General features: G+C 43.7%; 1 protein-coding gene across 3 annotated transcripts in view; it reads right to left on the reverse strand.

Annotated features, from left to right (window-relative positions):
* Positions 1-16,531, reverse strand: part of LOC126297832 (intermembrane lipid transfer protein VPS13A-like) — a 759,301-nt gene that overhangs the window by 304,768 nt on the left and 438,002 nt on the right. For all 3 annotated transcript variants that reach the window (XM_049989081.1, XM_049989080.1, XM_049989079.1), the window contains exon 34: positions 14,185-14,300. In XM_049989081.1, coding sequence (XP_049845038.1) covers positions 14,185-14,300 — 116 coding nt within the window. The remainder of the gene's footprint in view (positions 1-14,184; positions 14,301-16,531) is intronic.

Consider the following 16,531-nt stretch of genomic DNA (forward strand, 5'->3'; position numbering starts at 1 on the left):
GGAACAACACAGCGAGACCAGTATGAGGAAGAGACTACTATCTAAATAAAAGAATGGTTTCCTAAAGGAGAACAATATGTGTTTATGCAGGACAGAGCTCCATGCTACACAACATGAGCAGTAAAAACCTTTTTGCAGTAAGAAAAGTTTCATTTGTTACCCAGGCCAGGAAATTTGCCTCACATGAACCAACTGCAAATATTTGGTAGCTGGCAAAAGGTTCTGTGGCAAAGGAAACAATCACCACAAGCATTTGCCTCATTGAAAAGATTATTCTGGTCTATTGTCATCACCTATAGATGCAGGATACTGTACAGGCCTGTATTCACAGTATGCTGGGGCAAACTGAAGCATTAATTGCTGCTAAATGTTGCATGACAAAATATGAAGAAGTTAGGCCTAGTTCCACTTATTGGACACTTAAAAAAACACTGATTAATATTAAAACTGTGTAGTTTGTCAGTTATTAATAACTAGTAGTGTTGAAAGAAATTAAATCAATCCATTTACATTGATCATAATAATCTTTGTAGTATTATGAGCCTCTTAAACTTTTATTATGTTATAAATTCAAGACAAGTGTAATAATGTGGCAAGTGACTGTATATTACACAGCTATAATTTATCTTCCTAGCTATCACAGTCACATTTCAAATAGATGAAGATGTAGTGCCTTATTGATTCCTGATATTTGCCTCTCATGTTTGATAATAGGTATACTGTTGGATGTGCACAAAAGTTGATAATTCCATTTTACGCATAATACTTCTAATACTCTGGCTGGAGTCCATGCAGCAAGTAGAGGTTAAATGACAGCTTGCCATGTCTAGTATCAACGACAAGATCATTAGCTGAAATTGTGTGGCTACAATGGAATTGTCCCATTGAGTGGTCACTCAAAAACACACTCTTTATTGATTGTTTGCTACTGTAATTATCACAATTAGTCCAGTTTTCTCATTATGGACCTTACATGACATGCCCTCTCCAAAGATGGCTCCAAGAAATGGGAATGCCGTGTGGCTAGGGTCTGCTGTCAGATAGACGGATCGGCTGGTGCAAGTCTTTCGAGTTGATGCCACTTTGGCGACTTGTGTGTTGATGGAGATGAAATGATGATGATAACAACACAACATCCAGCCCCTGAATGGAGAAAATATCTGACACAACTGGAAATCAAACCCAAGCCCTGTGGTGTGACATTCCATCGCACTGACCACTCAGCTACCAGGGGGGGGGGGGGGGGGGGGGGGGACATCTAAGAAATTAAATAAACTTTTAATGGATAATACCTTTCCTGTGATACAGCACAGTGAGTATTTCTATGGTATCCTCATACTGATAAAAGACACCTGTTATTTTTGTAGCCTCTCCTATCCAATGAGATACAATAAATGGTCAATGAGACAATATAGGATGGTGAGATAGAAGAAAAATGAACAATAAACAGTTGTGTTGTCAGTACACATCATTTTTTACATTTCTAAAATCACACGGTGCTGTGTGGGGGCACAAAATTTCTTGTTAGCTGGGGATGGAACTTCCAAGCAGTTGAGTTATTTGCAAGTAAGTAACTATAATACTGCCCCTTCCCATGTAGTTGGCAAGTATAGATAATTGCAGCTCTGCATCTGTATTGTTCTTATGGATGTGCAAATATAATAGTAACTTTCTTATCATGAGCTGTGTGTCCACCTTCTGCGTGTGACGCAATGGATTGCTCAAGAACAACTTTATTAATCATGGAAAATACTGTTGGGCACAATTTAATCAGTTGTCTTTTTGCTACACAAAACTACAGTCTTGTCTATTTTGTGCTGTTGCAACTTTATGCACAGACAAAATGTACCACAATTGTTCTGGTATAACCTCAAGCGCTGGAAGCAGATGAAGAATGGAAGATCAGAGAAGGCGGTGAGGAAACATTAGCCAATTGCTTACTTATAAGGATCGCGCCACACCACAAGTGACATCTGCAAGAAGTGAATATAAGCACTGCCAGTTTCGGCCACTCAGATCGGCTCTGTATACAGACACTATTGGGCAGAACTCGCAGATCAGTTATCCACAACTGTGTATCCACCTTACATGGACTTTGTCTATAGCGAAGATCATTTACTGTTTGTATGTCACCTCTCTCTAGTGACATTTGTTGTAATTAAAGATAAGTATTGTCAATCTATTTTATAGAAATAAAACTACTAATGTTATTTGTTTGAACTAGTGTACAGCATCCCAAGAATGCAGCATCCTTTAGGCACCCTAAAATCAATGAGTGGGTGAGATCCAACAATAGTAGCACAAAGGGAACGTCTGGATGTAGTCAAGGAAGAATACTTTCCTTTTCCTACAACAATCCTTAGCAAAATCACACGCAATGTGAGCATAAAAGCTTGAATTCAGCATCAGCATGTGCTTTTCTGAAACCATACTCTTAAATATGAGCTGTAAAGAGAATGTAATAACATATTCCTCTCACTTGAATCATTTGCATCCCTGACAGTTCCAAATTACATAACCTTTGAAACCATTTTCTATAGAATAACTACATATATTTCTTTCCCTTCTGAATTATACACTTTCTTAATAAATATCTAGTACAACAAAATATTTTGGCAGCATTCATTCACAGAGAACACACACACACACACACACACACACACACACACACACACACACACACACACACACACACGCTTTATGCAATTAACTCTTCCTATGATGGGAGAGGAAATACCACTGACAGGGCTATAAGAAGGGTTGGTGTGGAAAGTAATTCAGTTTATACTGTCCTGCATGTTACTGAATAATCAACATGGAATTCCTTTTTAGTTGGTCAAGGACAGTTTCTTGCATGTGGGGTTAAGGAATGTGAAATCTGTTTCTGGACAATGTTTGAAGAGACAGTTTGGTCTACTCAAGAATCACCTTCTGTCTAACCTGCAGTCTCACTGTAAAGGTAGAAACACTGTTTGTTAATGCAGTCATATAGATCACAATTGGCAAGACAGACAGTGGATGACAGATGACAAAGTTGAGCTATTATTGGTGATTGAAAGGTTTGATAGCAACAGAGGTTCGTATGGAGATATCAGTGAGATGGAGATTTCCAATTAGGCAGATGGCTTACTAAGCTGGGGAAGACCAAATGAAACATTAGATAAAAGTACTGGTATTCCCTATGAATAAGGATGGAACTGTAACATTATGCAAGCATCATTCAGCAAGTAATACAACTCATTTTTTTTCTGGAAGAAGGTTGGTTTTATTCAAGAATCCAAGACACCACATTATTTCCCTCTCTTTTGGATACAAAATCTTATTTTTCAACATAATTTCCATTCAATGTGATGGCCTTACATCATTTTACTGTGAGAGCCTTTATGCCTGCCTGGCAACACTCTACCACTCAGTGTCAGAACGAATATCTTAGTGAATCAATAACCTCTCCAGCATCCATGTACTACTTCCCGTGGTATGCATCCATCATTGAGGCAAACAAAGTCAGAATCTGCAAGATCCGGGCTGTAGGGTGGATGAGGAAGTATAGTCCAATGAAGTTTTGTCAACTCTTCTCGGGTGTGCACACTTGTGTTAGGTCTTGCATTGTCATGGTGAAGGAAAAGTTTGTTTGCAGTTTTGTGACAATGAACACACTGAAGTCATTTCTTCAATTTCCTGAGGGAAGGGCAATACACTTAAGTGTAGATCATAACACCATGTGAAAGGACAACATGTCCCAGAAGACTGTTGCTATGACATTACCAGCTGAGCATGCAGCTTTGAACTTTTTCTTCGGAGGAGAGGTTCTTTAGCACACTCCTTGACTGCTGTTTTGTTCCAGATTCAAAGTGGTGAAGAATGTTCAAAAAAAAAAAAAATATATTGTCACAATCAGCCTTGTAACATGGAAGAAGTCTTGCACAGATGGCTCTTTGTTGCTCTTCTCTAAGGGAGCAAGGAACCCTGCAGACACACAACTTTGAGTATCTCAACTGGTGGATTAATATGTCACTGTCACCAACAGAGACATCCAGTTGTGCCAGAAGGTGTTTGACTTTGATCCGTTGATTCATTGAACATGTTATATGAGACTGTCTGTATGATCCAACACTGCATGAGCCACAGCTGTTTCAGCACACAGCAGATTGGACAGGTTTGAAAAACCTTGATGTGATGATGACAGATGCCTCACCTAAAGACTCAATGTGCTTTTTTTCACTGCTAAGTCTCTGTAGACATTCTGCAACTGCGTATTACTATCTGTGATACTCTGGCTTTCCACCAAAAGAAACTCAGTGACAGCACTCTGCTTGGAATTTACCTCCATTACAGAGGCCATTCTGAAGGTTATGTATAGTGCTGCCACCTATCAGAACACCATGAAACCACAATTGCAAAAACAGAAATATTTTTCATCCAAAATTGGCTGAGAAAAAAATGGGTTGCATTACTCACTGAATCCCCCTAGCAGATCCAGATTATAAATATGTCATCAGTTAATTCAAAATAAAGGAGGGGTTTAGGATTGCAGGTAGCCAGAGACGATTCTTATAGATGGCCCATGAAGAGACTGACATAAGCCAATGGAAAATAAATACCTGTAGCAGTGGTGATGGAGAATTAGTTAAAGCTTAAGATCCATTTTATTATGGGCACACTGTAATGACACCATTAAGTAAAGATGGGAAAATATATTTAAATACACTCATTTTTAGAACATGAGGTCACAGCATAAATTTTATTTGTACATTTTTTGGCTTTATTTCATAGCTGAGTGTGAGTTATTTAAAAGCAGACAATGAAAGTTCTGAATATAACAAGTAACACCACCTGTTAGAGGTGTTAAGAACTATTTGGAAACATATTGTCATTTTCCTGTATGAAAAAACTTGTAAATGCTGATGTTATTGCTTTCATGATTAATCCTTTCAAAAGATTAATGATGTAGAAACCATTAAGTATGCAGTGAAGGCAAATGCAGGATGTATAACAAATTAAAATACCTGTATGGGAACTGCACTCATTAGACTGCAATACTTTACTTTTGTAATACCCTTGAATACAGTTATAGTCTTGTCCTCTCCAACCCCCGCCCTCTGCCGCACCTTCACCGTTGTGTCCCCACTACTCTCCACCTCTACACCCTTCATCTCCTTTCCTAAGGTGGCTTCCATCCACTCCCCCTCCCGGATGATGCCCTCTCTCCCTCGATTTACCCCTCCTATCAACTCTGATCCTCACCTCGCCCTCCCTTACTCTGTTCTTTTCCCAGGTTCCCTTCCCCCTTCTCCCCTTCTGCTTTTTCCCCACCTATTCTATCTTTGTCTCCTTTCTCTCCCCTGAGTCCTTTATCTTTCCTCTCCACTGCCTTCCCCACTCCTTCTCGCATCCACCCTGCCCCACCTCCCTTTCCTGTGTCCTTTCACTCCATCAGCTCCTCCACTTTTTTTGCTTTTCCTCTACTCCCCCTTCAGTGTTGTGCATCCCCCTTTTTAAGTGTTGTGAACAGAAACCAGATTGTCACCATGTTTTTTAATTGTGCCTGTCTGATTACTATGTGTTTTTAATCAGCATCATCAACCCTTTGTTTTTGTATTTTCTTCACAACTTTTCACCATGTTTGTTTTAAGCAGTCACCATTTTATCATCTGTTTTAATTTCTATATCTCCTAATTATGTTTTTTAACTTTTCTATCAGCTGCAGAGTGGTGTATCAAGAAAAAATTATAGTCTATGGCAGTTGGTTGTTGTATGGTGTGTTCAGAATACAATAGCAGCACATGTTTGTGATGGTAAAGGAATGGACAAGGGAAATTTACCTGAAACATGGCTATATATGGGTCTATTAAAAAAGAGGAAGGCCACTATAGGATCATTGATGTGACATTGCCATAAAATGAATTATGAAGCATCGTGAAGGCTATCTGCCACTAAAACACAAACAAAATGACAACAATCCAGCAAAGTGGCCCTTTTCTTTGTACATTGCCATTTCCCAAGAAATAAGAATATTTTCATTATCAATGTAGGCACTAATGTTCATTAAAATCAGTAAAATGTATCCATGTGTTACCTGGCAATTTTCTAGCCTTCTTTCATAAAACATCTGGCACTGAATCAAATAGAACATACTGCTTTGGCATGTGGCAGCTGTTACCACAGCAATTGCAGATGACACAGCCAACAGGCCGATATTCGCCCACGCATACCCCCACGCACAGGTAGGATAAAGCTCGGCAAAAATATACCATCCACAGACACACAGAACACAAACAGGGACAGCAGTGCATATGGTGACAGACTTTATCAGTGTGAGTGACCAGCAATTGCAAGTGAACTCACTTTTGAACGTTTCTGTGCTGACCCACAGTCTCATGCAGACAACACTTGGGCATGAACGTTTATTCTTTTTGTTTGTATTTTTAGTGCGTACCCTTAAGCATAAGAACTTAGTGGAATAGGGCAACGGAAACTGCGGAGGATCGCCAAAGGCAAGCTGTAGGTACATAATCAGTTCCTAGAATGCAAGGCGCAGGCACAGCCCACGCACAGACTCTGTCAACTCGGAGCCAGCCAACGATAATTCGCGCATGTAAATCAGCGCCACACTGCTTCCGTATGCTGCTGCTGGAGCAGCAACAAGCATTGGATGTGTGTTGGTTAGGCTGCCCCCTTCTGACTCCCATCACCCATTCATGTTGTTTAGCCAAGTGGAGCCATTTTTCCTAAGCAAGAATATCACATGTGACCTTAGAAAATTCAGACATGTCGGGAACCAGCTGATCAGAATTATGTGGCCAAAGTATGGGACATAATAACAGCCCTGCAGATGCAGCAACAGCTTAAGGAAGAGTCGATGTGCCGAATTTCATCATTCGAGGAGCAGCAAGTTTAGCAACTGCTGCACCAAGAAGAAAGCTGTGATCGGAGGCCTTTGCAGCTCTTGTGCCACCTGTGGGGCCTCGTGGCCAGACATGGTTTCTTATTTGCTGTAGCGCACTACCTGGGTGTGCATAGACATGCAAAGTGACATGCAACTGCAATTCATAGTGGACCTGCCAGACAGGGTGTTTAACTTGCTGGTAATGGCACCAAGCGTGGCATCCGCAGCGGCCTATGACTCTTGCCCCCACCAGCCACCTTCATTCCGTGTCGACACATAAGCCTCCCGCAGCCACAGAGACCAATCTGGAGTTCCACATGCAGATTTTGCCAGCTCAGGCAGCAGCACTAGGCTCACAAACTGATTGGTTGGTGCACTCACAGCAAGAGAGCAGCAGGTGCAGTGGCAGGAGACCAGGCGATGGGCAGCATGGCTCGAGCACCCAGCAACAAAGCAGCAGCTGATCTCAAGCCCTTGTTCGCAACTGAATGCCAGCTGTGACCAGGCCTAGATGCAACCTGTTGTACTGTACTGAAGCATTGGTCTGTGGCAGGTACCTTGTTGACACTGGATCAGATTTATCAATTTTTCCTAGAAGCAGCATGCTAAGAGATCGGAGGAAGATTGAAACACTGGTGACAAACAACTCTGCCATAAAAACATACAACACTCAATGTTGGAATGTGGATCTTTGACTGAGCCACACATTCACATGCTGGCTTACGATGGCCGATGTCAACAAGTCGACCCTGGGTGCAGATTTCCTCAGTCACAGCAGTTGCTTGTGGACATTGCAAAATGCCCAGCTGATTGACTCTACAATGAATCTTAAGATAGTGGGACAGCCTTCTTCAGTATTAAACCAATGGAATGCTCCTGACCATCCACAGACATTCTAAACTAATTTCTGGAGCTAACTTGTCTGACCGGGGCACTGCGGGACCCCAAGCATTCAACGTTCCCCCATATTATTACCACCCTCAGTTCTCCCATCTCATGCTACCCACATTGCCTTGCACCTGACAGGCTTGCAGTAGTAAAGGCCGAACTTGAGGACATGTTGTGGCAAGGTGTTGTCTGACCATCGAGCAGCCTGTGGTCTTCCATCTTACATTTGGTGCCTAAGAAGGACAACTTGTGGTGCCCATTTGGGGATTACCTTGCACCAAATTCAAGGACAATGTCAAACAGATATACAGTGCTGCATCTGCTGAACATTAGCCATGCCTTGGCAGGTGTGTCTATATTTGGCAAAACTGACAGCATGAAGGTGTACATGCAAATCCCAGTGGCACCTGAAGACGTGGAAAAAAACTGTGATTACCACCCCTTTCAGGCTCTCTGAGATAATTTTTATGATGTTCAGCCTTAGTAATGAATGCTTCGCTGACTTGGCAGCGTTTCCTGGGTGGTGTCTTGGAAGTTTTACCATGCTCTTCAGATACCCTGATATCATCCTCATGTTTTTGAAGATGCCCCAGCTCCACTGCACCCACATAACAACTGTTTTCCTGCACCGCAGTGAGGCTGGCATTGTGATCAGTGAGACTGAATTTCTCAGATACCTTACCAACCCCACTGGATCAACACCACTGCTGGACAAAGTACAGGTGACCATGAAACTGGCATGCCTACAAACTCAAAATGGCATGCGTTATTATCTTGGGATAGTAAACTTCTACCAGTGTCATCTGCATAATGTTGCCACAGTGCTTGAACCCCTGACTGCAGAAAAACATGACCCCACTGCAAAAGAAAGGGCTCCCACTCTCCGGACTGAAAAATGGAGTACAGTTTACTGAGTCTAAAGAATGTCTCACTGAAGCAGCACTACTCGCCAGTCTAATACACTATGTGGAGTTGACCGCTATTGGCATTGTGCTTCAACAACATATTTGCAGCAGTGGCAGCAACTTGGCTTCTTCTTGTGGAAGTTACCAGCATTGCAATGCCCTTCAAGCTCATATGACCATGAGCTGCTGGCTATGTATCAGACATTTACACACTTCCATTTGTTGGTAGAAGCCCACCATTACATTATCTTCATCAACCATAAACCATAACACACACTTTCCGGATCAACAAAACAAACTAATCACCATGTCAACTTCACCAGTTGGGGTATGTGCCCCAGTTCACAACAGACATCTGACATCTCCAGGATGGACAATGTCATTGCCAACTGCTTGTCCCATGACTGTGCGGTCATCTCCACCCTGGTGAACCTTGAAGATGCCACACAAGAACAGGAGGGTGACAGAGAACTGGACAGCTTCTGACATGGTACCTCCTGGAACCTACATCTGTAATTGGTGCCCATCCATGGCTCCTCCTGGAAGGTTTAATGTTATGTTATGACAGGCATACATCACCCATCCCTCCCGGAGATATTCCAGTGCAAAGCTTCCGAATATGTTCACGGGTAATCACATCCTAGCCCAAACACCACAGGATACTCATGGTCACATGTTTCATTTGGTCCGGACTCCAAAAAGACTACCATCAGTGCACACATGCCTGAACAGCATGTCAGCATGCCAAAGTCAGGAGATATTCCCATGCACTCACTGGCTCCTTCCCCAACATGACACACCACTTTATACATGTCCACAGGTACACTGCAGGCCTGTTTTCTCCATCCCAATGTAAGCAGTACCTCCCTACAATGGTGTACCACCTCACGCTCTGGCCAAAAGTGATGTCCATAGTGGACATCACCACTGAGACAATTGCTACTGCCTTTGTTGGCACCTGTGTGGCTTGCTTCACCTGCCCAAGCCACATAGCTACAAACAGCAGCCACCACTTTGACTGTGCACTGTTAAAACATGTCACCCAAATGTGTGGCATGTGGCTACACCACATAACAAGCTACCACCTGGCATCTAACAGCATGGTCGAGTGGCTCCGGCTCTATCAGTCACTGAAAGGGTTCCTGACCTGTCACAACATGATCTGCATGTAGCAACTCTTCTCAATTTTCCTCTGCCTGCAAGTGACACTGGAGGAACAGATCAGTGTCTCACCTGCACATACCTTGTCTATGGACAGTCGCTCTCCATCCCCCGAGAATTCATGGAGGAAGTACCACCGAAACATGGAGGAAGTACCACCGATACATGACATCTTGGCCCCACCAATAGCAGAATGACTGTGCAGTCACATGGCCAGCTTCCAACCATACACATCAATGCTGCAAAGTGCCAGTAAAGCCTTCATACACACAAACCTATGGTGCTGCACACATGCCACACTGTGCATTGACGTGGTACAGCCACCATTTTGGCCACCCTACTTGGGACTGCACCACACGATAACCTACGGTAGAAAAATGTTGTAGATCAATTATAACAGCAGGCCAACTAAAGTCTCAATTGACAGAGTCAAACAGGTGTATGTCTTAATAGAGCCACTTTCCATGCATTTATTCAGCCCATGGAGGACTTGGCAACAGACGATGCTCTGCAGGATACCAACTGGGCACAGCATATCCCCACAGCTGCCGGTGACTTACTCACACTGCCAGTGGTCACCAAGCACCCACTTGTGCTACAACCTACACCCACCCGACCCAGGTAGCAGCCCAGACTGCACCCCACACAGGCACACTGGGCAGCCCCACCACAGAGGCAAGTAGACTACATCACATGTGCCTGCCACCATGTCTGCTTCAAACACCCCTGCTACATCATAATAATGTAATGCTGCACACTATAACCTTCACACACTCCCCTGCACGCCACACTAGCCATATGTGATGTCACACACTTCCGCCATCATGCTAGCACTTATGTCACCACAAGCATGTGAGGCATGAACATATGTTAGTTGTAGCTAAAACATTCTTGCTTCTCGCACCTACCAAGCTTTGCTCCCCAAGGATTGTGCACCCCCACACAGAAGTATCATTAGGCCAAAGCTTGGCAACAATGCAGCACCCACGGGTGGGCAGGATGCAAGGACAGACAGCAGTGGGAGCTAGCAGCCAATTTCTCATGGATGTCTATGCCATTCTTCGATCTTGTGAGCTGTGGTCCACAACATGTGCACCCCACTGTCAAATATGTAAACTGGACAGCTGCTACTCATTCACTATGTTTATCGTGCCTGCAGATTAAACAATATTCCCAAGAGGGAAAACTACTTGCATGATCAGCTGGTCATGCATACATTGTCTCTCCACTGCCACAAGACTGCACTGTGTGCTCGATCATTGAGTAGTATGTACCCTCCGGGATCAGTCGTTGAGACATTCACAATGGTCATGCAATCACCCTTGCAGACAATTTGACTGAGATTATTACAAGTTTTTCAGGCTCTCTCTCTCTCTCTCTCTCTCTCTCTCTCTCTCTCTCTCTCTCTCTCTCTCTCTCTCTCTCTCTCTCTTTATCGCTCTCTCTCTTTCTCTCTCTCTAACACTCCAATGCCGTCGAAGTTTATTGTTTTATTTATTATTGATTTGAAAATTATTAGTATGTGCAAAGGAAACAGTACTTTTATATGTGTCTGAAATTTTGTTCTAGCTGGGTATTGGGTTGTCTCATGCCCATCATCACATTTTTGCATAGATCCGCACTACTAAATTATAAAGTCCTGACAACTGCATTATAAATCATCAAGAGATTTTTGTATGGAGTCAGCCTGCCACCAAGAGAGATATTGATCAATAGTGAAAAGTTAATTGATGCTCGTATAAAGGGAGGTGACACTATAAAATAACAGTAAGTGTGAAGAGTCGGTGGAGGGAATGCTTCATGTCTTGCTTGTGAGAGTGTAGACTACAGCCAATAGTCTTAAAATATTGTTCCATGAGGACATAAATCTTCCCAGTGTATTCATGGTAATCGTAAAAATTAATATTCCATGTATTTGTGCTTATGGCACATGGTAAATATTTTGGAAGTGTGAATCCAGAAGAATTAGGATTGAGGAATCGGACAGACAGAGGAGAAATACTTTGGGAACAGTTTAAAGATTTGATAAAAGAAGTGGGTAGTTCTATTGACCCTGTGTCACAGGCAAAGCGCAGCAGACTCACAGGTGGCGTACTCTGGCAGTTGGCGGAGACCTTCCACCAGGTAATCATTGCAGTTCGTCATACACACACCAAAAAAAGTTTTGCATCACCCTGGTTCCCAGAACTCCTCCAGGGAGGCTTTGACTGTGGATATTGTATCACAGACACTGTCCCTTTGGCTGTTTAGAGATGCCACTAAATGCACCCAAAGATGTAAACAACCATGCCTGATCAGTGGCTCTTCGACAGAGGGGGTATACGGGGGATGGAGGTACACTGCTCATGTTGTCTGTAGTTCAACCATGCCTAGACGGTCAATACTGCAGTTTGATCGTGTCCGCATTGCCACTTTGTGCCAGGAAGGGCTCTCACCAACGGAAGTGGCCAGGCATCCTGAAGTGAACCAAAGTGATGTTGTTTGGACATGGATGAGATACAGAGAGACAGGAACTGTCAATGACATACCTCGCTTAGGCTGCCCAGGGGCTACTACTGCAGTGGATGACCGCTACCTACAGATTATGGCTCGGATGTACCTCAACAGCAACACCACCATTTTGAATAACACTTTTCATGCAGCCACAGGACGTCATGTTATGACTCAAACTGTGTGCAATAGGCTGCATGATGCACAACTTCACTCCAAACATCAATGGCGAGTTCCATCTTTGCAACCATGACACCATGCAGCTTGGTAGAGATGGGACCAATAACCTGCCAAATGGATCGCTTAGGATTGCGATCATGTTCTCTTCACTGATGACGGTTGCATATGCCTTCAACCAGACAACCATCAGAGACATATTTGGAGGCAACCCGGTCAGGCTGAATGCCACAGACACACTGTCCAATGGGCACAGCAAGGTGGAGGTTCCCTGATGCTCTGGGGTGTCATTGTGTGGGGCTGAAGTATGCTGCTGGTAGTCATGGAAGGCGCCATAATGGCTGTACAATACATGAATGCCATCCTTCAACTGATAGTGCAATCATATTGGCAGCATACTGGTGAGGCATTCATCTTCACAGACGACAATTCGCACCCCCATCATGCACATCTTGTGAATGACTTCCTTCATGATAATGACGTCACTTTACTTGAGTGGCTAGAATGTTCTCCAGACATGAACCCTATCAAACATGCCTGGGATAGATTGAAAACGGCTGTCTATGGATGACATGACTCACCAACCGCTCTGAGAGATCTATGATGAATCACCATTGAGGAGTGGGACAATCTGGAGCAATTGTGCCTTGATGAACTTGTGGATAGTATGCCATGATGAATACAGTCATGCATCAATGCAAGAGGACTTTCTACTGGGTATCAGAGGTACCGGTGTGTACAGCAATCTGGAGTATCACCTTTGATTGTCTCGCTGTATGGTGGTACAACATACAATGTGTGGTTTTCATGAGCAATAAAAAGGTTGGAAATGATGTTTATGTTGATCTCTTATTCCAATTTTCTGTACGTGGTTAAGGAACTCTTGGAACTGAGGTAATGCAATAATTTTTTTGATGTGTGTAGTAGTGGCAGAGTGTTTGCCTGGAAGGATGTTTAATAGAGGTTCTTTTGTTCCCACCTAACTCCAACCTTCAGCACCCACATGAACCTTCCACTCCATCTATTAATTTTTTAGAATAATTTCTTCTGAATATCTTTTTCTCATACTGTGGAATTTACCCTTTTTCCTAGCACTATTTTCCCCAGGTCCCACCTAGTGACCCTCTATTCTGTCTGTTGGAACCCTACGTAGATGCCCATCACTTCTCCTGCATCAATATACATATTACACATCTTCTTACTTTCTCTTACTCCCTCTCACCATCCCATGTCCCCACTTCAGACAGAATCACTACTTACCTCCCCCCCCCCCCCCCCCACTTTGACCATACCACCAGGAGACAACAGTCTCTCTCTCTCTCTCTCTCTCTCTCTCTCTCTCTCTCTCTCTCTGTGTGTGTGTGTGTGTGTGTGTGTGTGTGTGTGTTTGTGTGTGTGTGTGTGTGTGTTTGTGTTTAAGTACTCTGCACAACAGCTTAGACTGGAAGCTTAGAACATATTCTTTTTTTAAATGTGTGTCTGCTTGAGACTGATTTTTTTCTGCTTCATGAATAGTTATCTATATTCATACATATAATTATATTCCAACCTGAATTTCTCCCCTATTATACTTTTATGTGCTCTCTATGTTTCTGTGAAAGAATTTTTTACACTTCTATGGAAACAGAATTAAGTGTATATATTTTTATTCAAACAGATAGTAAATGGTGGACTAACTTTTATCAGAATCTCCCATGGTGCATACACATTTTCTTCAACAACTGCAGGCTCAATTAGGGGCTCCCAGGAACCAGTCTTCTCATCATAATAACTTGCTTGGAGACGTATCTCTGCTGCAATTTTGAAGAACAAATGAGAATGAGAAAAATTTTCAAAACTATTTCCTACTTACAAATTGAACTGCAATATGTTCACAGTTTAAGTTGCGTTTTAAACACCACAAATATTGTTTAATGACACTAAAATAAGTCTGTTTATCATTAAATTAGTATTATAATTCAATTACACTCAAACAGAGCCAGTGCTCATGATGAAATAATAATACAAGTATGAATTACACACATTTCATATGTATTTCTTTTTCCATCAATTGTGTCATTTTGCTGAGCAGGCTAATCAGATTACAGAAATATTGCTGTTATTGTGGTCTTCAGTACAAAGGCGGTTCAATGCAGTAATACTCCCTGTTACTCAATCCTGTGCCACCCTCTTCATCTTTATACAGGGTGTTTCAAAATAACATCACAAAACTATGAGGGGATGCAGAATGTATCCTGAGGAACAATATGAGCATAGACAGCCATGTCTAGAAATAAATTATAATGATGTTACAGAGCCTCAAAGTCATAGGCACCAGTGCCTGTATAAGTATATATGTACAGGGTGAGTCCATGATGATGTTAAAAAATTTCAGGGATGATTGAGAGGGATAAATGTATCAATTTGAGTTAAGGGGACTCTACTCCAGAAATAAACAATCAAAAGTTCTAAGTGAAAATCATTATGATACCTCTGACAGTGGAATATACACTCCTGGAAATTGAAATAAGAACACCGTGAATTCATTGTCCCAGGAAGGGGAAACTTTATTGACACATTCCTGGGGTCAGATACATCACATGATCACACTGACAGAACCACAGGCACATAGACACAGGCAACAGAGCATGCACAATGTCGGCACTAGTACAGTGTATATCCACCTTTCGCAGCAATGCAGGCTGCTATTCTCCCATGGAGATGATCGTAGAGATGCTGGATGTAGTCCTGTGGAACGGCTTGCCATGCCATTTCCACCTGGCGCCTCAGTTGGACCAGCGTTCGTGCTGGACGTGCAGACCGTGTGAGACGACGCTTCATCCAGTCCCAAACATGCTCAATGGGGTACAGATCTGGAGATCTAGCTGGCCAGGGTAGTTGACTTACACCTTCTAGAGCACGTTGGGTGGCACGGAATACATGCGGACGTGCATTGTCCTGTTGGAACAGCAAGTTCCCTTGCCGGTCTAGGAATGGTAGAACGATGTGTTCGATGACGGTTTGGATGTACCGTGCCACATTCAGTGTCCCCTCGACGATCACCAGACGTGTACGGTCAGCGTAGGAGATCGCTCCCCACACCATGATGCCGGGTGTTGGCCCTGTGTGCCTAGGTCGTATGCAGTCCTTTTTGTGGCGCTCACCTGCACGGCGCCAAACACGCATACGACCATCATTGGCACCAAGGCAGAAGCGACTCTCATCGCTGAAGACGACACGTCTCAATTCGTCCCTCCATTCACGCCTGTCGCGACACCACTGGAGGCGGGCTGCACGGTGTTGGGGCATGAGCGGAAGACGGCCTAACGGCGTGTGGGACCATAGCCTAGCTTCATGGAGACGGTTGCGAATGGTCCTCGCCGATACCCCAGGACCAACAGTGTCCCTAATTTGCTGGGAAGTGGTGGTGCAGTCCCCTACGGCACTGCGTAGGATCCTAAGGTCTTGGCGTGCATCTGTGCGTCGCTGCGGTCTGGTCCCAGGTCGACGGGCACGTGCACCTTCCGCCGACCACTGGCGACAACATCGATGTACTGTGGAGACCTCACGCCCCACGTGTTGAGCAATTCGGCGGTACATTCACCCGGCCTCCCGCATGCCCACTATATGCCCTCGCTCAAAGTCTGTCAACTGCACATACGGTTCACGTCCACACTGTCGCGGCATGCTACCAGTGTTAAAGACTGCAATGGAGCTCCGTATGCCACGGCAAACTGGCTGACACTGACGGCGGCCGTGCACAAATGCTGCGCAGCTAGCGCCATTCAACGGCCAACACCGCAGTTCCTGGTGTGTCCGCTGTGCCGTGCATGTGATCATTGCTTGTACAGCACTCTCGCAGTGTCCGGAGCAAGTATGTTGGGTCTGACACACCGGTGTCAATGTGTTCTTTTTTCCATTTCCAGGAGTGTATATGTACCGGTACTGTCACTGCTAACATTGCAGGGTAGACAATTTTCAGAGGTGGTTGTATAGACCAAAACAAGAAACAAATGTCCAGTAAACAGGGTCTCTAAAATACAGG

Source organism: Schistocerca gregaria, chromosome X, assembly GCF_023897955.1.
Source record: "Schistocerca gregaria isolate iqSchGreg1 chromosome X, iqSchGreg1.2, whole genome shotgun sequence".
NCBI lineage: Eukaryota > Metazoa > Arthropoda > Insecta > Orthoptera > Acrididae > Schistocerca > Schistocerca gregaria.